This window comes from Toxorhynchites rutilus, chromosome 2 (genome assembly GCF_029784135.1).
Source record: "Toxorhynchites rutilus septentrionalis strain SRP chromosome 2, ASM2978413v1, whole genome shotgun sequence".
NCBI lineage: Eukaryota > Metazoa > Arthropoda > Insecta > Diptera > Culicidae > Toxorhynchites > Toxorhynchites rutilus.
This window is the reverse complement of record NC_073745.1, coordinates 177,145,393-177,171,303: the sequence shown is the minus strand read 5'-3', so window position 1 is coordinate 177,171,303 and position 25,911 is coordinate 177,145,393. Positions and strand designations below refer to the sequence as shown.

The 25,911-nt window shown below is 38.4% G+C and overlaps 2 protein-coding genes across 2 annotated transcripts; one reads left to right on the top strand and one right to left on the bottom strand.

The window, feature by feature from the left end:
* Positions 1-330: 330 nt before the first annotated feature.
* LOC129766428 (uncharacterized) lies at positions 331-1,380 on the bottom strand. Its single transcript, XM_055766957.1, has one exon. The coding sequence runs from the start codon at positions 1,378-1,380 to the stop codon at positions 331-333; it is 1,050 nt and encodes a 349-aa protein (XP_055622932.1).
* Positions 1,381-2,911: 1,531 nt separating this feature from the next.
* On the top strand, positions 2,912-25,636 carry LOC129768748 (apoptosis-stimulating of p53 protein 1). The gene is made up of 11 exons (XM_055770606.1): positions 2,912-3,001; positions 3,064-3,294; positions 3,797-3,843; positions 3,907-4,174; positions 7,512-7,726; positions 7,943-8,154; positions 8,224-9,784; positions 24,664-24,746; positions 24,807-25,024; positions 25,082-25,284; positions 25,480-25,636. Exons 4-11 carry the CDS (start codon positions 3,916-3,918, stop codon positions 25,522-25,524), a joined length of 2,796 nt encoding a protein of 931 aa, XP_055626581.1. The 5' UTR covers positions 2,912-3,001; positions 3,064-3,294; positions 3,797-3,843; positions 3,907-3,915; the 3' UTR covers positions 25,525-25,636.
* The last annotated feature ends 275 nt before the right edge of the window (positions 25,637-25,911 follow it).

Sequence of the window (25,911 nt, the reverse complement as noted above, 5' to 3'; positions counted from 1 at the left end):
TGAGCCTTCATATGGATTTGTCAGTGTGCTTGGAGTAAAATGCTGTTTTTGATTCTCTGGTGGTGTATCTCTTTTCTCAATATTAAACGATGGACGAATTCCTTCTCTATGAAGCAAGCTATGATGTCTACGCTTACATTTCGAGCAAGATTTATATGATGGACAATCCAACCCACGGTGGCCTCTTCTCAAACAATTAAAGCAAACCCGCTTGTCACGTACCATCTTGAGCCGCTCATCAATCTTTAATGCATTAAAACTTGGGCATTTGAACGCGAAATGATCTCCTTCACAAAACTCGCAGTTAGTTGAAAACATAGCAGCATTTATTCACGAATTAGGTTGCTTGTTAGATATTTCATTTCTTTTAGGTGATATACGATTAAACTGATTCTCATTGCTAATTGTGGAAACCTGACATCTTTCGAGAATGGAAATGCGATTCTTGAGAAACGAGATTGTGTTATTATAATGCGGAAGCGACCCATGTTCCATTGAAGATTCCCATGCGCGTTTGCTCTCTTTGTCTAGAGCGCCAGTAAGGATGTGTACGACAATAAGTTCGGACACTCCTGAAAATTCCTGACCCAGAAATTTTAAATTTTCGACATGACCCACACATGTATCAATAAGTTTTCGCAGTTCGCAATGATCCTCTTTGACTATCTTCGTTATGCTTAACAGACCAACAATGTGCCTATCAATCATACGCCTCTTATCCTCGAACCTCTCTCTTAATATTTCCCAAGCGCAATCATAATTGCCATCAGCAATTGTTTTCGCATCAATCAAACCGGCAGCATCCCCAATCAATGCTTTCTCCAAATGATAGAGCTTGAGTCGTGATGGTTCATTTGACTTGTCTACCACGTCTTGGAACATGATCTTAAATTTTTCCCACTGCTCGTATTTGCCATCGAATGTAGGAATGGCACGAGGAAGCGATTGTTGTACAATCAACGGCTGATGAGTTGCTGGTTGACCAGCAGCAGGACAAGAGTCAGGCGCGGCAAAATTCTCGAGCCATGTCTCGAGAAAAATCGACACATTATCGTATAGCGTCTCGAACTCAACGTACTCACAGTCTTGTTCCTCTTTCCGATCAGGCGCCACCGCCGCCACGATCCGTTCGTGGTAGTTGTGAAATTCCTTATAGGCAGCATCAAGTTTCTTCATGTACACCTTTACCTCTGGCGATGTTAGCTGCGTTTGTTCCTCTTCCACTCTCTCCAACATGTCGTTTAGGCGGATGATTTTCCCTTTCGCTAGTCCTCGAAGATTGAACAGCGTGTTATACTCTTCCATGTCGGCGCCATCGCCGCTACCGGATTGCGCACCAGTCCCACCAGCAGCTCCACCTTTAGCTTGCGTGTTCTTCATTTTATAGCACTTGAAATCACTTTTAATTCGAATAGTTTTTGTTGCACATTAAATGTCTTTTTAATTTTACCAATGCCCAATGTCGTTTTCCAATATACCAATTTTCACTTTTTCCAACCAGTCTTTTTGCGAATCACTTTTCCAAATATGTTTGCTACCAACCAGCCAATCCACTCACTCAAATCCATGGCACAGTTTGCTTGCCAATTCGTTGACAAAAATCCAAATTCCATCCATATGCCATCCGGCCTCCATCCGGTTCGATGGACCAAATGTTGTTTCACCAAGCAGTGGACTGTATTTTGCTGCGATCATGTTTGTGCGTGTTCGAACCAAACTTTTCCACAGCCGCCCATGCGGCTGACACGCAAGGTCAACGAATATGGCAATCTCAACCAAAGTAGCAGTTATGCTACTTAGGAGAGAATGCGTTTCCACGGAAATGATTCCGAGCGGCCCAGTGACGCGTGCGATGCGAAGCAAATGGAAAATTCCATTCGCTTCTTTGGTCCTGTTAAGGACCAATCCAAAACCAAAAACTATACCACGGACCGAATGAGGGATTAATCGGTTGGTAGCAAATAAGTCACTTAATCCTTTGTACACATTTTATTTACACCAAATTTACAATATTTAACAAGTTCAAACATTCTTTTTAGTTTCTTGCTTCAATGTTTTAGCACGCGAAATAAACCTCTTCCTTTGGCGGTTGAAATAGAAGTCTTCTCTCTGCACTGAGAGCAGGTTGCTTGCGCTCGCAATGCACTCTTCTTTCGCTGTGTGCCGCTCCCACGCGCCCACGGGTGGGGTTCATGCTGGTGGTTGAATTTTATTTCCTTTGGTTGTATTCTTGCGCTCGTTGTCCTCTCGTTGCTTTACTTCCTCCGCCATCCTGTCGATCGTACATTCAGTGCGCTGCGCTGAGCGGTGGACTGAACAGTCACTATCATGCCAAAATCATGGAAAGCAAATAATTTTCTGGAATGCTATACAGTAATTTACGACACGTTTTATTGAACATGTTTATTTATAATTGGACATTTTTGTAAACATCGAGTTCAGGGCCCAAATTATGGTGGACGTCGACATTGTACCACTCTCATCGAAAATGTCCAATTACAGATCAAAATCACCTACAATGCGACACTGTGTAGTGCCTCGGCATGTCGCATTAAATTTAAATTACTGTATATGTTTATAATTACAAAAAATAGCAGGAAAAATATTTTAGCCCTGCCGTGAAATTCAAAATCGAACCTTTTTCTTGCAAACCATTTCACCTGTATAATTTATGTGTGGTTTGTTTTGATTTATGTTTTGACATTCGGAGATAAGTTGAAGGGGTGATTAGTAAGGTTTTCTCCCTCTCGCCCCCTCGTAAAAAGTGCTGTTTTAAATAGGAAGCTGAAATGACCTCAGAATCCAACAGTCAAGTAAATTTACAATACATAAAAACATATTTTTCGTAGTTTGCTGAGCTGACTTGGCATCCCTGAACAAAGAAATCTAGTTCTATTTATCTTGTTGAAGTACTAGATTGTTGTGATGACGAATCACTTCGATGTTTGTGTGGATTAGTTATATTATCAATGTTTCGCAATTGAAAAATATTTATTTGAAGGTAGTTTTATCCTTTATCAACGAAACGGGAATACTAAATTTACAGTGCTCCAATTTTTCTAGGGATCACATATGCAGTTAGTGTTGCTTGGTGTACTTCGGAACAGTTTCTGTCCAAAGTAATCTTGAACAACTGTCATCGACAGAATCGCCTTCAAGACATTTTATTTTGAATAACGTATTTCATTGTGATTATATATGAGTGCAAATGGTTTCTAAAGTCAACATAATACGATACAATCGTTTATAAGAAATAAACTGCTGGGCAGCAAAGAGAATAAATCCATATCTCAGGTATGCGTTATTTAAAAACATTCTTTATCTGTATTGTAAGATGGACCTCCCATTTATCTCCACATTTCATTGCATACTGTTTTTCAATAGTTATTCCTACATATCAATATGTAATTAAAGTATCACAGTTGGTAAATTTTCGGGGGATTTCTTCTATCCTTCTATCCTTATTTGTCAATGGCCTCATTGTTCTTTGCGATTTGTCTAAACCCTTCTTATTCCTCAACATAATGCAATATGCGGTCTTTAGAAGGTTCTGTTGCATTATCTAGATGGGAATATCCTGTGATGGCGGCTTCTGTTGGTGAAAAAAGTTTACCACAGAGTCGATGCGGTCTTGTCGACATGTGGACGCTCGAGTTGATAAGTTTTAAACCATGCGATGCCTTCTGTTGTGTTCCCAATCTGCAACTTTCTACTCTTCCTAAATTGAAAAAAAAATGATTCTCTTGAATACTTCATCCAGTATTCAATTATAACTAAAATGTATTGTTTTATCTAGTCTATATTCTAGTTCACCGCGTCATGGTATGAGGCAATCGAACAGTTGTGAGTATATTTTTTGATGCGATTGTTTAAATTTGGCTGACACCAATTTTGTTCCTTTTTCAGGTGCCTGCAATGCTTCATACTTCCGAATTAAGAATAATGGCGCTAAGACAGCAACAACAGATTGACACGCAACAGCAACTATTGGCAGCAAGAGAACAACGTTTACGTTTCCTAAAAGCACAAGAAGCATGTGAGACCGCTGCAGTTGCCGAAGGAGAACGATTGCGGAGACTCCGAGAACGAGTTGAAGCACAGGAATCAAAACTTCGAAGACTAAGAGCATTGCGAGGACAAGTTGACTTGCAGAAAACATATAATGTTACTTTGGGTACGTATGACACATTATAAACTTGTTCATCAATTGAATAGTTTATTTGAAAACCCCCATATGTCCATTTGATGCGCTTGGGAGAAAACAACTAAGAACTGTTTTTCTCAAAATTTTGACCTGTTCCTCATATTTTTTACTATCAGATTAAGTTGTCACACTGAAAACATATTATGTGAAACCACTTTTTCATCAATATGACAGTTTAAGCTCAAACAATACGTTTTTAAATTGTTGGAACAAGCAGAGGTTGTTTTTAAATTATTGGAACCCTTCAAGGGTTTCCCAACTAAAGGTGGGTTTAGAGTTCCCGTGAACGTGAACAAATACTTTTTTTGTTAATAATTCATCAGTCCATATACAAAACGCGAGGAAAACATCTTGAAACGATAGGAAGAAACATTTTCTAGTTGAAAAACTTATATAACGTGAACAAATACTTTTTTTTTGTTAATAATTCATCAGTCCATATACAAAACGCGAGGAAAACATCTTGAAACGATAGGAAGAAACATTTTCTACTTGATAAAAGTGGAATTATTCAATATTTCACAACGATTCTGAATTTCCACCGTGGAATCAAGATGTTATAAACGTGAAAATAGTGGTGAATATAGACGTCAAAATAATTCCCCGTTCATGTTCACGTTCGAATGTCTCAAGGCATTCTGAAAATTGTTTTACCGTGAACTGTAAAAGGATATGCAATTCTCGAGTTTTCAATGAATATTTGTATATGGATGCAATTTCATTCAATCGGATCTCTGCACGAGTTGAAAACATTCGTTGCTTCGAGTTGATTCGTGAACAACTGTATATTTTATACGAATTACTTTATTGAAGCTTGATATTTATTTACTTCACGTTTACTGGCGAACTTTTATTATGAACGTGAACGTGAACAAAAACATTTTATTCACCACGATTTTTTGAGTTGTTTGTTCGCAATATATAAACATCGATAGCGACGACTATATTCTTCCACCAGAAGTCTCACTGCTCGGTGCTTTGGTGGTAGGATGAGTGGAAACCGAGCATCGAACAAAAGAAGGCGTAAGAATTGGCCGCAACTATACGACTTTGTTGCTTTAACAAACCGTCGTCGTCCACTGTCGGTATTAGTTTGTACAGTTTGCTATTTTGGTCAATGGACCCATGACCGTTTCGTTCAGAATTTCTCCGTTCAAAAACTGACGTTTTATCTGGATAACTTTCTCGTTGGACCAGCTTCATTATCGTTCGTTCAGCGTCGAGCAGTTCAGCTTGCGTAAGGGATCCGCGCAGCTTCTGTTCCGGTTTGCAGATGTTGGAGAGGAAACGTACCGTGCGGGCATTCACTAATTGGTAACGACGCTGTGGTTTCAATCCCGAAATAGTAATCGTCACCGTCTGTGAATTTTTCCTACTGTCGCATCGGAATTCAAATAATTGGATTGAAGATTATGCTGCTGGATCTCCGAAGCTGCTGGCATTTGATTTCCGCCTGCCGCGCTAGATTGTGGATTCGCGCTATTTTCAATCCAATCGTTCACTCTTCCGATGCTGTTTGCTCGACTCACTCGGCTTCTTCTCTCTTCCTCAGCGGCAATCGAAACATCCAGCAGTTCCTTTTGCACAGCTGAAGCGCCACCAATCGCATGCGTCACATTGGACCATATTGTCCACATCTTCTGGTCTGGTGCATCCAGCACATCCCACCTTTGGTCCGGAAATTGATGGGTTACTCATCATGACATTTTGAAGTTTGTTACGACAGCAAAGAAAGGCAACGCACTGATTCCTGTAGCGAGTTTTCTTCAACTGCTTCAAACCGCAAATTAATCAAGCATTAATTTCAGATAACATTATAAATTCGTTTCCTTACATTTCAGTGGCCCGTTCAATAGGATGGCCTTTCAGTTCACCTTCGAATTTTAGGTTAAATTTAGATCCTAAGTAATTCGTAGGTTTAATAGTATAGTTGCTGAACAATTCGAGAACTAATCAAACGAATGGAATCAAACTTATCATATAGAAGTTTTAGAGATCGATAGTTCGTCACTCTTCCCTCCCATACAAATGAAACACAAGTTTCGAGTTTGATAACTCGAGAACTAATCAAATAAATTGAGCCACATTTGGCATGTGGAAGTTTTGGGGAAACGAAACGTTTCTATGGTGGTTCGACACACCTACCTCCTCTCTAAGGGCATGGGGGCTGCCATACAAATGAAACACAAACTTCTGCATAACTCGAGAACCAATGAAGCAAATGGAGCCAAATTTGGGATGTGAGGGTTTTTGAGTACGAGAAATATTTCTATGATGGTATGACACCCCTTCCTCTTCTGGAAAGGTGAGGAGGTCCCATAAAAATAATGCACATATTTCAATCAAACATATTGTAACCAAACATGACAATTGAAACTCTGAAGGAACCTGGGAAAAATCGAAAAATTTAATTCGCATGTGTTCTACAACTACAAATTGACAGGCGTTGTTAGTCCATTTGATGTTTGCGGTAACGAAATTGATCTTCATTCGAAAGATCGTAACTGAGTGGATTTCCGAGCGATACTCGCTTTTATACCGATTGGTGTGATTTCAATAGCCTGTTCTAAAAGCAATTTTAAGGTTATTGAAACAAGTTTTTGGATCAAAAAAATAACAAGCATAGAACGCGTAGACATTTTATCTTTCGAATGAAGTGTATATCATACCATTTCGTTCAATTGTTTTGGAGTTATTAACGCTTAAAATCTCGTTCTCTGACGAACGCTTTTGTTTTTGAAACTTTCAACTTACACCCCAGCATGGAAATGAAAGACGTAGTCCTACGTCAAAATAATTTTAAAGGGTAGATCAGAAGATCAATCAATGAACAGTTCTGCGATTGGACCCATGAACGTGCGGTTAGTAAAAAAACGTGGATGTGATAAAATAAATTTTGGGCGGGACGAAGTTTGCCGGGTCAGCTAGTATGTTTATGAAACAATTGAATTTGAATACGGTTTCCATGGAGATACTTAATTACAGTATTTCTAACACAATTGTTGGAAAATAAGTGTCATTGGTTGAATAACAAGCCCAAACGAAGGGTGGCCCATTTCGCCCCGCCTGGTCATATTGCCCCTATCTACCCTATAATCATTGTAAATAAACGAATAAATAAAAACCGTATTGGAAAAGATATGAAATTGCATCATTTCACTGAAGCTACGCCCCTTGTGGAGATTTTCTTCTCAATTCCCTAAATGCCAACTGAGGGAAACTACTTTCTTTACATGGCTTATGCAATTCGAGGAATCTTTTACCAATGCTAACAATGACTTCAATTTGATATTATTTTATCTTCCAGGAAACGATTTAGATTCGATTAGAGCACTATTTAGCGAAAAAGAGAAGGAATTAACTCTTGCAGTTGCAAAAGTCGAAGCATTAACAAGACAACTTGAAGAGCTTAGACGTGATAGGAGAGGTACTTTGAACTTGTTTCCAGGATTATCTACACATTCGCAGTTCAATAATTCACCATCCACTGCCGAGTTGGAGAAACTACGAGGAGAACTTATGGTAAGATGATTCCAACTAATTATTGCACATTTTTCATATTACTATTTGTCGTAATATTTGCTATTCGCGTTTTGTTTTCTCATAATATTCACGTCGTCACTTTTCTATGTAGATAAAAAGCGAGCAATTACGTAAACGACATATACGAGTTAAGAAAAGTACAAATTTGAAAACATAAGGTTCACTATAACTCGTGTTTTTTTTTTCCTTACATAGTATCGCAACCAACTATCCTTGCAACAAGATGCCCGTCTTCATTTGCAACGTGAAGCTTTGCAGAAACGACAAGCCGAGCTCCAATCAGTTGACCAACGAATTTTAGAATTGCAAGAACGTTTGAACAGAAAACGAGCATTAAATATAGTCCCACATAAACAAAGCTCTTCCCAAACCGTACACGCTCATAATTTAAGCATTAATCATGTCCGGTAAGTAATAGCCATGAAACGACTGTTGTATCATTCTCTATCATTTTCTATTCTGCATCATTCACTTAGATCTGTATCATCGAATTTCTGTTCACAACAAAAAACACCAAAAAACAACGTTGTTGCTGTTGAGCCATTCAATCGTTTGCCGCAGAAAACCATTGCGCTTGGAAGTAATGGAAATAAAATTAATATTTCCAACAATGTCAACAACAATACATCACAATCACAAATGGGACATGATTTTCCTCATATCAAAACTCGACACAATCATCAGCAATCCCTTAGCGGATGTGTGGATAATTTGAGCGATTCGGTCTTCAAAGATAATAACATGAATGCTGAGAGCGACGAAAGTAAACTTGCCGCTTTGCAAAAAAAGTTAGAACATGTACTTAAGAATAATGAGAACTACCAGAGCGATCCCCATTTAGAGAATCAAACCATTGACAGCTCCAATAACATTGTATTGAAAGAACAACAGTTTACAAAAAATCAAGAAATGATCAACAATGACAATGAAAATTATAATGAGCCAAACAGCAGAAACTGCTACTATAATGCACAGAAAGACGATATAAATATAGATATTAATGTGAATAATAAAATTGGGGATGCCCTTGAAAATCCCGATTCTTGTACAAATGAGTGTGACAGCGACAAAGTTTCGGATTTAAATGGAGTGTCATCTCGTACACAAATGGCAGTAACCGTACACAGCACTCCCCTCACTTTATCAAATAAATCAGTTGCAGTTCCAGTTACATCATCGACTACGGCAACAAATGATCAACAAAATAAAATATTAAATCCTTATGGTAGGACATTTGCCTACAATGTGTTGCAAAACATACCATCGGGCAACTTGGTGGTACCCCCACGTAAACCGAATATTAGCTCAGGTTCCAAATCGCTATCAACTGATATTAAAGTGAATCTCGTAACTCCCCAATCACAATCGAAAACCATTCCTGCCTCAATGGAATATGCCGAGGCGACAAAGCCAGCTTTGCCACCTAAACCGAATAAATTTAACAATCATATATTAGAAACAGAAGTTGCAAATAAATTAGCAGAGGGAAATGAAACTTCGCAAACAAATGTACATGTTGCTTGCAAGTCAAGCAACGTGAATATCTCGGACAACCAACCAATAAAGGCTAGACCTCTGACAATAAAAAAGTCGCCACAATGCGAACAACCCAAACTGAGGCATTCTTCAAATAATGGTTGGGTCTACAAAACTCAGCATCCTGTACAACGTTTCATTGAATCACCTATGATGGTGGTACCAACTGAAATGGGAATATCAGATGAAAACACAACAAACGAAATGTCACAAAATGTTTTGCGAACAGATAACGAAAAAAGTGAAAGTACAAGACAAGGGAATAGTAAACAACAAATTCAAATTGCTGTTGATGCCATCAAAAAGAGCAATGAATCTCAAACAGAGCAAACTTTGGACAAAAGAACCGACGAGATAACCCGTCGTAAGAGATTTATATCTACAGTTATAAATGATGGAAAAAATAAACTGGCTCGTCGTGTCAGTTTCGATCCGTTGGCTTTATTGTTGGACGCTAGCTTGGAAGGTGAACTTGAGCTTGTACAAAAAACAGCTTTACAGGTATGTATTTTTTGCTTAAATTGTGAAATTTATATACAAATACTACACGGACTGGAAATTCCTAGGATTTTCAACAGATGGCGCCACTAAAAATGAACAATTCATTTCGAGAGGTTCATCTGTCATTAGTTTTTGTGTTAAGTTTCATGATAATTCGCTTATTTGTTCACAAACTACAGTAGTATAGAAAATGAAAAAAAAAGGAATGCCATATGATCAAACTTTGATGGGAAAAACTCCTGAACAATCAATGCAGTGGTTGACGAAATGTTATTCCACTTCTGCCTCTTCGAGAACAACAGTTTATCGGTGTTTTAGTGAATTCAAAACGGGTCGTACAAGCACCGCAGATGCACCTTACTCTGGAAGGCCAAAAAGGCTACGAGTCCAGAACGCGATAAACAAGTACATCGACTCGTTTTGAACGATCGTAAAGTGAAGTTACGCGAGTTAGCTGAGACCATAGATATTTCAAACAACGAGTAGAATACATTTTGCACGACAGTTTTGGACATTAAAAAGCTATTCGCGCGATGAGTGCCGCTTTCGCTGACCTTCGACCAAAAACAGCGGCACGTTGATGCTTCAACAGCCGGTTTGGCGTTGTTGAATCATAATCGAGTGGACTTCTTTTGACGTTTTCTGACAACGGATGAAACCAAGGCGCCTGAAAGTATATCCTAAGGTGAGGCCGTTTCGTCACTAAGTTAGGTAGGAGAGCGGTATACGAAAACAGTACGGAAGAAAGCAGAAGGGGAATTATTTGCTTGAAGCGTGAAAGAGACAGACTGATCACGGGCGAGCTTGGGCACAAGCGTATTGTGTTTTGTTTACAAACAAAACACAGTAGACTTCCAAGATGGCTGAAAGTGGTTTCAGCAAGTTGGCCTACCTTAGGATATACTTCTAGGCGCCTTGGATGAAACGTGGATCCATTTCCACACTCCTGACTTCAATAGGGGGTTGTCCACATACAACGTGGATAACTTTAGGGGGGTAGGGGTTACGGGGGTAGGGGTTACGAAAATGTCCACGGTGAGGAGGTAGAGGGTTTAGATAATGCCCACGTGTACATGTTAAATGAATATTGAAAAAAATCACTTCTGTATTCAACAATACGTGAAACCTATTCTGCATTTCCATGAAAAGCCATATTGATCAATAAAAGGGTTGACCTGTCTGATAGTCGAACATCCATATTTTTTAATATCGTTGAACTTTTTTTCTAAAATGTGTATTCTGAGAATAATGTACATGAACTGAGAGCTTTCGATTTACTTTTACTTTTTGTTGAGAGAATCTTTGATGAAAACGAAAAACGCTTGTTGGATACAAGAGAGAATTCAATTCGGTGAACCCCCGGGCACAACAAAATTTGCTGCATAGGTCAAATTATTAGGTTTCCAAACATCACTCACCAATACATAAACACGTAAATAGAATCAGGAAAGGAAAGGGATAGAAAAGAGAAAACAATAAATACAAGGAAGCATTGTAACTATTGAAAAAAGACAAACAGACTATCAAAAAGGTTTTAAAAGAGGCACCCATTACCCAAATGAAAACTCCGTTCATTACAATTTCGGAAGGATAGGTTGACAAACCGATTATAAAACCCAAAACTCATTTTTATACCCAAGTGCCAAGAACTAATTATAAATTTGAACAAAAATTAGGGAATTATAGTTGTATTGTGAAATAAAGTAAAGTTTTGTGATGAGGCGTTTTTATAAAACGAAGTGGTTTCAAAATTATGGGCCCTATTCCAGAAAACGAGACGAGCAATTCGTCTCGTCTCGTCTCGGCTTCAGTCACAGTCGAGACGAGCAAAATATCCTATTCCAGTACACGAGTTTCATTGAAATGTTTTATTTGGTAGACTGGAGAGACTTGTGTCAGTTTTTCTCGGTATGATCAGTGATGTCAGATGCGAGGGCATATTTTTATTTCGAGAAAAACTACAAACCTTTTCGAAATTGATCAATCGATACTTTTTTCTTTGTGTAATTTTTTTTAACATTACATTACATTACACATAACAAAAAGTTTCATATATCTTTTGGGTTCATTGATATATTTTCTCGAGCATATGGTTTCATCACTCAGACGTTTTGTTATTACGGATTTATTGGGGGCAATGTCTGTTCACCTAATCAGCGATTTATCAAGAAAAGTCTTAATCAATATGCATGTATTTCCAATGAAGCAGTTGTTTTGAATTACTCATTTTCGTTCAATATGATGTGAAGACACTTTTCGTGCCGTGTTAATACATTCAAAACAGTCATCTGGCATCCCTGAATATGAGTTCTATTTTTACATTCAGTTGTGTTGTTCGAAAAATGCCTATTTGAAAATCTGTAAAATCTTTCAATCAGAAACAACTTCCGAGCTGAGGTGAGCTTAGTGGGTCTTGAATTCGACAAAGTTTGGTCGAATTTATCTCACGTAAATACCACGAAAATTGTCCGTTGAAGCGGCTTGAAGCGTTCCGGAAATTTAAAGGCTCCATCATCTAATCAGGATCGAAGACGTGAAAGCGACGAATTCTGTCCAGGCTAAAAATCGGCCACTGCAAAATATAATTTCAAAGGAAATTATTTCACCTCTTTGCGATCTGTGCGAGAACCGTAATTCGGTCAAACACAACGTTCGTGATTGTCTGAAACACGAGAGCCTCCGGAAGTTTTCGAGATCAGCGGAAGCATTTGTCATCCACGAAGATAAGCCTTTATAAACTGATACATTGCTTTGTTTTCTAATAGATGTCAACTGGTTTTTTAAAATTTATATAAGAAGTTGTGATCCAATGATCCTTGTTCTTCCCTCCGTGATTGACCAGCATTGGCCTAGGGTCTTGGTAATCGGACATTTTCGCCAAATGACCAGAAATAAGAGCTCAATGTGTAAATGTGTTGAAATTCTCGTGATATAAAAATTTGAAACTGTTTATCCGTATCTGTATGTAAAATCAAGCTCATCGTAAACACAGCTTGCGGCACTTATTAGGTCGTTTTTGCCGGGACGAACCAGTTTAGGAGTCTCAGAATAGGAGAGGATATCTTAAAGTCTCAAAAAATAAAGAATAAAAAACGTAATATGACTCAATTTGGGGAACAAATTGAGAACAAACCGTTACTATTTATTAAGGTCACATTTCTATCAATGTCAAACCATAGAATAGAAAATAGGAAATTTAAAATGAAATTTAATCGCAATTAAATTCTTTTATATTTTTTTTTTAAAATTAAGAAATGTCCACGCTTGCTTTTTCTGTCTAGGCAGTCTGCAGAGTGGCTGTCAAGCGGCCAAAAGGCCAACGGTCGGCCGGGAAGGTTTTAGCCTCCGTTTTTTCGGATGCGCATTGCATAATCTTCATCGATTACCTGCAGAAGGGAAAACTGTTACCAGAGAGTATTATGCAGCGTTATTGAACAAACTGAACGACAAAATAAAGAGAAAACGGCCCCATATTGAGATAGTCATCGCCGAAACTGAGACATATTTCAATGACTTGGAAGTTTCGTACTACAGAAAGGGAATCGAAATGTTGAAAATTCGCTATACCAATTGCCCTCGAAGGAAACTATGTCGAGGAACTAATACAGCATTGCCCGAGAATCGATTGTTTTCATTTAAAATTCCGGGACTTTTCAGCCCATATAGCTGGCAAAAACATGACTTTCCGGATGAAATTCGGATTTTCAACGCTGATATGTTGTCATTGTTATGTGCAATTAGTAAAATTGTTTTAATTAGGCCATATGATTGTTATTCCAATTGCCATGTTAAGTTGACTGGGGATCGTGAAATTCTTACTAAAGTGACCTCCTTGTACTCCATGTTTTTTCGTTGTTCGTCATATCTCATTCCTGCTGCTATTCGCCCATCGACTCCGTTCCCATAATTTCATCGGATACTTTTGGTATCCTCCCGCTTGTAACACTCACTGTCTTTCGCCAGAATGATGCCGATGAGATCCGGATGCGTATAGATTGCTTACGATTCGCATAGTCATGAACAGGAATGAGCTGGTTAAGCTTTCTTAAGTTCACGTCCTTGATACCTCAGTATGGTCGAAGATACGCTTGCCTCTTGCTGCTGCTTGGTCCAATGTTATTTGGCATGATTCTGGCCACCATATAGTCGCAGGCATAGTCGAGATGTTGGTTCATGTCGTCGACCATGACTTCAAAATATTTTACTGCACGTCTAGAGGCGACAGTATGTCCTCTGACAGATACTTCTGCCCGCCGTAATACTTTGCGTTTGCTCACTGTACCGCGGAAGCCCATGATCTCCACACGTTTCGGTAGCTTCAGAGTTGGCAAGCCATACATCGTGTTCGCAGGCGTTGGACCTAGGATTCCTTCCCGTAACCCGAACTGCATTTTCGATCATCCATAATCATCAATTTTTTGAGAATAATTCTCTCCAAGAATTTTGCTGGTGTATCCAGGCAACATGTTGGTTTAAATGATGCTGGATCTCCAGATAGTCCTCTGGTTTCGAAAGTAGCTCCAGCTTTTCTATTTTCCATTCCGTGTGTCTCCTTTACTTTCATTCCTTTTGCACTCGCGGTATTTTCTTCGTTGATGATTTGTACATGTTCATGTTCGTGCTGCGGAAAAAAGTTCTTCTACGATGGCCGATGGTCGTCAAACCTCGGAGTTTTGCCACCACAACTCGAATTGCACAGACCCACAACTCCATATAGCAGATTGATTTGCTCCTACGTATCTTCCGTTTCAAAGCAGCTATTGTCGCTTAAATCTCCTCTCCTTTGGCCTTGGTTCGAGCTTCGTACAGAATTGCCTGATGGTCACTGTGAGTGTATTCCTTAAACATGTTCTGTTTTGCAGTGCTTGCAGACTACAGGAAGTCACATCGATAATGTATTCACGGTAATCCTTTCGAAGGGTGCTACAAGTGCCTACGTTCGAAACTGTGACATCCAATTTTGCGAAAGATAAACAGTACCCTCTAGCGGTGATACATCTGCTTCTCCATTCCTCAGCCCAAGTGTCAAGGTCTCCTCCGATGATTTCTGGCCTTTGTTCGATAAGCTTATCTGTGACACATATTTGATGAACTTTTGGTCATTTTCGTCTTCCTTATTGCAAAGCATTGTGCTCCCGTGGCCGAATGGCAAACGTCACACATTTGAGGTACGAGTTCGATTCTCGTTCTTGCCGGAGGATTTTTCGTCAAAGAAATTGCTTCCGACTTGCACTGTGGTCACGCGAATAGGGCTTACCATTCACAATACATTCAAGGCGTGTTATTCGGCATAAAAAATTCGACTAAGTTCAATTTCAGCCAATGTTTGTGAAGGGGGACAGGTGCAAACGCTGGGCGGCTCTCTTCACATGTCTCACGATTAGAACGGTGCATATGGAGGTAGTGCACTCACTAAGTACTAAATCGTGCATTATGGCACTCCAACGCTTCGTCACAAGCAAAGGCCTTCCCATAGAATTTTGGACCAACAATGTACTTAACCTTTCTTCAGATGGACCACAAAAACGTGTTAATAATAGTGTCGCAGGCCGCAGGCCATAAATAAAGTAGGACTACAAATTTTGCAAAGCAATAAAACGCCATTTCGAGCAGATTTTCAAATTAACTCTCGGAATTAACATGTTGACTGTTGATTGCTCGTTGTCTAGAACGACACTGAAACACTGAACTGCATATCCAGATAGTTTTTCAGTATCTCTTAGCGAAACGACAGCAACCGAGGCGGAACAAATTTCTCATCATCAGTTCTCCACCGAAGAACGCAGCTGTCCCCGCTGAAGAATACCATCATGGTTCCACTTCTCGCAAACACATTCTCCTTTCCATAGTTTTGTTCTTGTATATTCCTGAATGTTTTCATGATTTTGGGTCCCTCCTCCGGGCTGTTATGTCCACTTTTTGCACATAGTCGTTTATTATAATCCCATAGTTATCTTTGCAAGCAGTGAGGCCATGCTAGGATTGACACGGTCCTTCATGGGGACCGTATTCAGAGCTGAACCAGTGTAAGTCAGGAATGTACCATCTGAGCCTAGACGAGTGCACTACTTAGTGCCCTAAACGGAGGAAACAGTATCATTAACCCACACGCCATTTCTGAAAAGTGTCACCCTTCTTTTGCCCAGGTAGCAGAATAGCACGAATTGAAATGATTTACAACATCATTCTACACTAAATTTTGTCACCTTTCAAAAGAAAGGAACATAATTGTTCTGAGTAGCGAACTCATTAGAGTCATAGCGAATTCGTTTTTGTTCAGTTTCAACCCCAGTCCCACTCTAACTGCTGTCAAAAGGTTTTTTTATAGTTTCAATCCATTTTCGCACTAGGTTCATCCCGGAACCTGATAGTTTCGCACTGAGATGTTTCACGGGTTCACACTCTGGTTCACCAAACAACTATACTGAACTGTCAAGTTCCGCGTATTGTTTTGAAAAATCTAAAAATGAAGACTATGCAAATGGAAAACCTGCTGTTTTTGCTTTTGTAATATTGGAATCGTAATCCAATTCGGATTCTGAATTTGACGCGAACGCCAACGTAGACGGCATTAAGTTTCGTGTGCTTTCATTGGGAGGCGAAAATAATTATGGATTTTCAGGTGAAATAACCATGCTTTCAAAATCAAAATTATGAATGAAAATTTACCTTAACGAATCGAATACTCATTTCATGTGATGAAATAAGAATTAAAATTAATTAAATTGCTAAAACATATTGAACGAAAACTGTGTCTGATGATGATTTTATCTATATCTATATAAAATATATATAATATATAAATATATATAAAAATAGATTTCTGTCTGTCTGTCTGTCTGTCTGTCTGATTCTTATGGACTCGGAAACTATTGAACCGATCAACATGAAAATTGGTATGTGGGGGTTTTGGGGGCCGGGGAAGGTTTTCGTGATAGTTTGCGACCCCTCCCCTCTCTCTAAGGGGGGCTGCCATACAAATTGAACACAAATTTCTTCATTATTCGAGAATTAATCAAGCAAATGAAACGAAATTCGGCATATGGAGGTTTCAGGGTGCAATAAATAATTCTATGGTGGTTAGACTCTCCACCCCCCTCTCTAAGAGGGGGCTGCCATACAAAAGAAACACAAATTTCTGCATAACTCAAGAACTAAGCAAGCAAACGGAATCGAATTTGTCATATGGAGGTCTTAGACAGCACGATACGTTTCTATGGTGTTTCGACGCTTCTCCCCCCTCTCCAAGAGGGGGAGGTCACATAACTCGACTTTTTAATAAAAAAAAACCTTTTCAGTTTCACGAATGCGGTGGTTTGTTGGTGTGCGTTATATAGTCTGATTTATTTATATTTGCGACGACAAAGGTACAGTGTCGACATCTGGTGGCGATATTAGTGCTTGGGAGGTAAATTATTCTCTATCAGATCAGAAGGGCCAAGTGCAGTGTAAAAATATAAAAGTTTGAATGAAAATGTTTACTTCATATTGTTTGAACACCCAACACATGTAGTCCTGACACTCACTTAACCATTTGTCGATGCATTTCCTGTTTATTTCACAAATAATTACTATTATAATATAGAGTCTCGCGTGAGTAGTCATCGAGAGTAGACGTGCTTTTCGTTCACTCCGTGCTTAGTTTTATGTCGTGTTATTTTGCTTGGAGTGGTGCCGAAGAGTCGGTTATGTAATGGAGAAGAGCGGCTTCCGAAGCATTTAGAAACAATTATTTGGCGAGATTTCATCATGATGCCGTTTGGTGAAAATTATTCTCGCATTGTGTGCCCGGTGCTCGTTGTCTCTCGTTATTCTGTATGCTATGTCCCAAATCATTTGTGTATAAATTGGAGAATTTCGAGCAGATCTGATTTGCATAGCAGATTGTATCGGTCCGGATTCGGTTCATTTCAGTGAGCGGCTCAGAGCCGCACGTTCATTGAAGCGAGCCGGCTCATTTGAGCGGCTCTTTTTTGAGCCGAGACTTCATCGAAGAGCGGCTCTTTTTTAAACCGAGCCTTTTTTTAGCCGAGACTCTTTTGAACCGCCGCACTTTTTTGAGCCGAAACCCTTTCAAAAAGCAGTTCTGTTGAACCGCGGCTTTTTTGAGCCGAGACTCTTTCGAAAAGCGGTTTTTTTTTTTAACCGCGGTTCATTTATAAATAACCGTGGATCGTACGCTCGTTCTGGCGAACCGGCTCAAATGAGCGGCTAGTGAGCGCTCGCCCTTCTCTGGTCCGGATACATAATTTGTTTATTCCTTCTTTTTTTGTGATGTGGAATAAATAACGACCGGTTCGAATAATTTCATGTTCGTTCGTGTTCCCATATGAGGGAAAGTTCATGTGTGCAAGTGAAACGCTGCGCTACATTGAAGCAGCGCAACGGCAACGATAGCATAAAATATTCAACTGTTCTCCGGGATGCATGCAATTGCATCAGTATTTGAGATGCGCAGTGATGCTATCTCCAATATTAAGACGTCGCATCAACAGCACAATTAAGCTGAGAAATTGAATGAATTCGTCTTTCTATATGACTTTCTATGTTGTAGCATTTTTTTTCTGTTTCACATTTTTAGTCTGCTCAATATTTGTGTGCATGTGAGTGCCTGTTTTGGTTTGTTATCGATGCCATATAGACTTTGGGCTCATGTTTGTTTGTCGTGAGTTTCTGTGTGCGTATCATACTTGTCTGTGTCTAGAACCGAGATGAAGAATAGAAGGTGGGGAGATTCGCGGGTTTTGGTTGTGTTGAACTTTGATTGTGTTAGTAGCCAGGAAAATAGGAAGTTCACATACCAGGCATACCAGTCAGTTACTCAAATGGTACAAAATTTAATCTGTCAATGAATAACGTTGAAAGAGGATATATAGACACTAATTGCAGATTTCCAAATCATATTTTTTGCATAATGAAAAAAAAACAGAACATATCACTAAAATGTTTAATTTTTTCTTTGATTTCAGAAATAGTATTCTATTGTCTACTATGTTTGGATTCTAGAGCAACTTCATGGAAATTTGTCTTTTGTCAGCAATTGTAATTTTTTTTTTCACAATTAGGTTGCTGAAAACTTCAGCCGTTTAAAACTAAGACGCAAGCGGAAAACTTTTCGTCTCAATCTAAGTCATACGGAGTCAATTAAGTTTATTTTTCAAGTTCATTTTACATGAAAAAAACTTGCAACCTTTTTTCCCATGCACTGTCAAATGTTTATCCGTCAAAAGAACAAACGATTGTATGACTCTGACTTTGTTCGTTTACGTTTTTGGTCGACGTAACAAGAAGTAAAATTGAATTGAAATTAAGTTTAGAACACTTCAACAATAATGAAATTTCAGCTTCTGTTCAAATGTCGGGCCCTTATGATTTTGAAAGCTAGCATTGATTTAGGAAAAAAACTAACCGGCTAGTGTTTAGGTACTTTATGGTTTCTACATGTTAGGGTACGTTTAGGCTACATTTCAGGGGACTAGATCAGTAGCACCCTTATCCCACTATTTAGTGTGCAGTGCTTTTTTAGTTAGTTATTTAATGAGATTTTGTATTTCAGTTTGGATTTACAATCCATTTATGCAATCAAAATTTAGATTGGGGATCCAAAATTAACATTCACAGGAGATTCTGTCGAGCCTAAATCGAATTGCTGATTTTATAATGCAGGTTTTAAAATTGATAATTTCATTCAAAATTTCAAATTTTGGATTCCGATTCCGGATTATGGATCTGGACCAGACAAATATTGCTATGCATATTGCAGATATCGTAGTGGATTGACATCATATCTAATATAATAAATGAAATTTTATTATAATGCAGTTTCGTGTATAGAAGACTATGTTTATCTTTGTTTGGGTGCGTTTTTATGTGTTTAGGTAGGTTGCCATTATTACATATTTAATTGGGTTCGTATTCCAGAGAGTAATTACAGTTGTGGTCTCGAAATGTTAGTTAAAGATTTAAAAAGGTTGATTTGAATGTCAAATATTTAGGTTTCCTTCTCAGGATACCTAAAGATAATTTTTGTCGCGTGTCGTAACTTGAGGTTTTAGGTTTTTCGTTTCATTAAGTGGTAGTTCGCGTTTACATAATCACATTACTTACCTCAGTGAATCCTGATTTTAACCTCTCCCCACTAACAACTATCCCTCCCATGATAAACGCTAGGGAACCACGCTATAGAGGCGACCCTTTTGGCCTTCGGGCGGCGAATATCTTACTAACATTCCTTCCCTTCCCCTGGTGACTGTAAGGACGTGGCCGGCGTCGTTATTGACCATTTAAAGCTCGAATCACCGAAAATTGTACAACGAGAATGATTTACTAGTCCCAAGCGTCATTCTGTGTGTTGTTTGTGCAATTTGGTAGTTCAGGTTAATCACGGAGAGCAACTACGAATTGTACAGTCTACCCAAGCTCAAGCTCAAGCTTAAATAATTACTATTATAAAATCATCATTGGTCACAGTTTTCGTTCAATATGTTTCAGCGATATCGGAAAAAAACCTCTTATTTCATCACATAAAATAAATATTCGATACGTTAAAGTAAGTTTTTATTTATAATTTTGATCTTGGAAGCATGTTTATTCCACCTGAACATCCATAATTTTTTTCTCCTCCCAATGAAAGCATACGAAGCTTAATGCCATCTATGCGAATATATTCTTCAAAACCAGAATCCGAATTGGATTACGATTCCAATAACACAAAAGCAAAAGCAGCAGTTTTCCACTTTCATTGTCTTTAGTTTTAGATTTTCCAAAACAATACTCGGAACTTGACAGTTCAGTGTAGTTGTATTGGTGAACCCGAGTGCCAATCCGTGAAACATCTCAGTGCGAAACTAACAGCTTTCGGGGCGAACCTAGTGCGACACTAGGTTGAAACTGAGTGAATAAAAAACATTTTGACAACAGTTAGTGTGGCCTTGGGGTTGGAACTGAACAAAAACGAATTCGCTATATATAACGCACACCAAAAAACCGCCGCATTAGTGAACCTAAAAATGTTTTTTTCATTACAGAGTCAGTGTGGCACTAACTCAGTTTAAAAACGAATTCGCTATCAGTTTTAATAGTTTGGGCTCAGGAGAAGTTTAATGACTCTGACTCTGTCATAGTTCGAGATTTGATCATATACGTAGAAGTATTTTCATCAAATAGGATCCTCTATCAATATTTATCTGAGCCTGTAAAAATAAACAACCCTCTATCACAGCTATACCCAACCTGCGGCCCAAGGCCGCATGTAGTCCGATAGGCTTCTCTTGTTGGCCAATCTAGTGTAACTTTATTTTAAACTATTTTTTATGTGTAACAATAACGAAAACTTCAGGAATCATTATGTTCGCGCCCCAATATGTCCAGACATATTTGCTTTCCGAGCTAATTTGAAAAAAAATAACAATTCAATACTGAAGTTAAATGTATGAACGATATGTTCCGATGAACCATGCCAATTGCAAACATAAATATATAGAAGGGGTATTTTTGCATATGAAGTAAAATTCTGATTATACGCGAGCGTAACATGTGCAAATTTACAACACATGCGAATTGGGGCTCTTTTGATATTAACAAGTTCTACCGCATAGTAACTCGATGCTGATAATTCCTCAATATTTTCCTTCGTTGGTCGTATTGTTTTCACATATTCACGTTGGAGAACCGTAACCCTTCTCTTCGTTGGCTGAGACATTTTGATTGAATGTAATACTTTTCCGTTTATTGTTTTTGAAAGCATAGGCAGCCGTGGCAGTGTTCTGAGCTCTGCAATACAATTTTCTTACCCAATATTAAAGTTGCTTAAACTTACATTATAGACCCATTAAACGTAAAAATAATGATTGTATTGATATCAACACTATTTTATTCTATTGATTTTCATTACATGAAAGGCTATGACTCAGGAATAACATTTTATTGAGTGGTTTTGATAGCTGTTTCGATGATGTTGTCTGGCATCAGTGTCGAAAAAATAACGATGCTTTCACCAATACAAACAAAACCATTGCCGAAGATTGAAAAATGAAAATTTAACTTTCAGAGCACTTGCTCGAGTTTTCCGACGTTTTTCACTATACAGTGCGACAGCAGATGAAAATTTAATATCTTGTGAGTAATCGATTAGATTTTGGTTGATATTACTTCATGGGAAGTGTGCGAAAACGATCATTTTCTTCACATAGTTTCGCGCAATTATTGATTTTCGGGCGAGGGGTGAGGGACGGAGATGAAAGAAATGAGCGCCATTGTGGCAGCCATTTGTGGCTAGCTTCCACCTTCACCTTAATTCTCACTCCATTTCCCACCAGCAACAAGAGTGGATACAATTCCGTGTATTTAACCGTGTTAATAAAACTGTAAAAAGCCAAAACCATTTACTAGTTTTTTTATCAGCAGATCATTATTCTGATTCCAGCGGAGAACCAGTAGTCATCCAAAAGGAAGTGCCAAAAAGTGATACAGAGTACTGGTGATCGAGGTGATTCTGTTAACGTGCTTGTGGAACCAATCCGTCCTTTCAAAGGACATGAAAGTGTGCTAGTGTCCTTCCACAAGTGCTTAAGCGGAACGCTCGCTCCTCCACCATCATCTGGCACGGCCTTCACACACAATTTGACGTTTTCAAGACTAGCTACGAATGATTTGAGAAATTTTAATGTCTCTATAATTCAAATTATGATCATTATTATTCAGGCCACAGTCTCGCTCCAGCAGACAAGCTGTGATCTGAAAGATCTTTTGGCGGAGAGTGCTTCTGTATTTTTGCACCGCATCATTTCTTCATTTGTACTGAGGTGTAACTTCAAAAATTCTAAAACGAGTACGTTACGTTTGGGGTGCAAGGATATGAGTGTTAATATCTCTTTTTGGGCTAAACGAGGTGACCTGACAATCACTCACGAAAGATAAAAGGAGTATGAGTAATGTTTGTTACTCATTGACTAAAAAAAATAATTTCATAGCTCAAAACTGCTTCGGAAGAAAACTAATGAAATCGCAAAAGACGGGTGGGTAATGTCGGGGACATAACCGGAGAGACGTAGGACTACACCAAGGGGTGTCCATTATTTGAATATCATGAAGCACAGATCCCAGAATTACCAACTTTTCATGCACAAAATTGAAGAAAAAAATTAAAGGATAAAATAAAACATCAGCACACGACAAATTTTGATTGTTTCGTATTTGTATCTAAACACTCAAACGCGATGCGAATGATGTAGGGGTTATTGTTCAGCCGGCAATGAACACACACTTGATGTCAAGCATATCGTAATAGGAATTTACCGTCTGGTATCGTGATATAATTTGGTTTTGCATTCCTCATGAATAACTGTGTTCTACTAGCCAAGTATTTCATTTGATACTCATATTGATGGAGCTTTGAAAAAATATGTAATCCGCCATCTTGGATTTTCAAGATCATGAAATACGCACTTTTATAATGACTGCAGAGATAAAGGTGTGTTCCAAATTTCAGATCAATCGGTCACTAGGAAGGAAGTCAAATTTCAATTAATGTGGTACAGCGCTATAGACAAACATGTTACATACAAACATGTCATAGCTAAATAAAACCGTTTAAAAACTCCATCATTCAATCAAATCGAGTGCGATTAGCCACTCCTTCACTCGTCGCGACGCTCCCAAAGCTTTTAACATACTTCGATAGGCTCTCCTGCTCCACATCGCATAGAAACTCCTGTCTCTTCCTCTTGCGGTATCGCACCACATACATCCCCTGCAAATGCAGCGATATCTCTTATGTTCAAAATCAACCTCAAGATATCGTCTTTCCTGCTCGGCGCCCGATGATAGAATGTAGCCAAGCCCCACCATCGCTACTTTATATAGCCATATAGTTGTAGTTGTATATAGTATAACGTTGTAGCGACCGCCTATATTTATTCATAATCTCTTTTTCGTCCCCACCTTCATCTTGTCCATACGTTTCGCCCGTACCCGTTGATGCTTGTATTGAATAGTCGTTCGCTGCGGGAGCGCAGACAAAATGTATGGGAAAGTAGGGAATTCTTTCTTCCAATTTTTCATCAATTTGAACATTGCATGAGCTGAGAACCCCTAATGTGTAGCATATAAACAATTGCTGAGGATATTTCCTATCAATGTGTGTATTTGGAACCAAAATCCATTCATTAATTGAGAAGGTATTAGCGTTCAAAAACTGAACACTTTTTCACACTGAAATATTGAAATGGGCCCCTATATTGAACGGTTAGACGTAGTTCCTACGTCAAAAATCTATAAATATTGGTGAAACTAAAAGAGTTTTTATGACCTATAGGTGGCTTTTACCGATAAACCAATTCGTGAATTCGAGTTTGTAATCCCGATGTAGTTCGGATTTTCTTCTGCCGTTCGAAGTTTACTTTGGAGCGTTGCTTTAAATGTAATTTTACTAAGAGATACTAAAAACCTATTTGGTAATACAGTAAGTTCAGTGTTTTAGTGTCGCTTTAGACAGCGAGCAGCTCAAATTGACGTTTTTTGTTTCGCGAATTGTTCGCGCCCTTCACTCTGCGAAAGCATTCTTTATCGTCCCTTGTCAGTGTTGCCAAATGCAAGAGAGTTTCATTTTTGTCTTTCTATAATGTTTTTTTTTTGCCGGTTATAATTTTGAAGTTAACGTTAACAATGCGGTTGTGCTTCGAACACCACTGCTCCTAATTTTTTCGGTCCTCGATACCATGGTTAAAAAGTGTTTGTGGTCCCTCTGGGGAAAAGGTTGAATACCACAAATACCATACCATCACCCCCTGAAATATTCCGGATCAGCTACCTTTCTCATATCGAAACATACAACGAAAAACAACATTGAAACGTATTTTTAAGTATTGATATTTTTATAGGTATCGAACCCAAGTGCAGCTAACGATGAAGGTATAACGGCATTACATAATGCTATCTGTGCTGGCCACGTTGAAATAGTCGAGTAATAAATACATTTTAATATTATTATATATTCATACTATTAATTTATATCAATTCATAGATTTTTGGTTAGCTTTGGATGTGACGTCAACGCACAGGATTCGGATGGTTGGACGCCATTACATTGTGCAGCAAGCTGTAACAATTTGTCAATGGTTAAGTTTTTGGTTGAATCCGGAGCGTGTTTATTCGCGGCCACATTATCGGATCAGGAAACACCAGCAGAGAAATGTGAAGAAGATGAAGAAGGTTTCGATGGCTGCTCGGAATATCTATATAGTAAAAAAGTGCGAATTCTGTTTTCAGAATGGTTTAATTGACGCATGTATATTGCAGGTATCCAAGAAAAACTAGGAATATTGAATCACGGAGAAGTATACGCAGTATTTTCATACGATGCTCAACATTCTGACGAATTGAGTTTCTGTGTGAACGACAAGCTAACAATAATTCGAAAAGGAGATGAAACGGAGAGAGAATGGTGGTGGGCAAGAGATGAGAAAGGCAAAGAAGGATATATCCCCAGGAATTTACTTGGTGTAAGTTGCGATTTGCCTTCACACATGAACTATCCCACATTTTCTAGAGAGCCAACAGTAGTTTTTCTTTGAAGTATTGCACGAAGTAATATTATTACAAATTTCAGCTTGAAAAAAAGATTTCAATATGTGTATGATGGTTTATGTGTGAATATTATTATTAGTTTCAATCAATTTATTGTCTCTATCTTTCAGTTTTATCCACGTGTATTGCCTTTCAGTGACATTCAGATTGAATAGCAGAAGAACTACAGAAGCTAATGTATATAATACAATTGAATAAACGAGTTGACAGTATATTAATGTGCGACTGTTTCATGAACAAAGCAAATAAAACTCTACTACGTATATAGGAGCAACATATTTTCTGATGTGAGAAATACTTCCAAATTTATGCTTCGTACTCCAATGAAGTGGTTCAGTTAAATTATCCGCAAATATTTTTGTTTGGCATAAAACATGACATGTTTAACAATTTAAAACAAGTTAGTTAATACGTTGGTGAATTGACATACACTCTGCCCAAATTCTATAAGACCAGGTGATGATCTTGCTGCTCTGTATCATTGTACACAAACAATGCTTCAATTTATATCATACACTATCATACACAGCATGATTTTCATA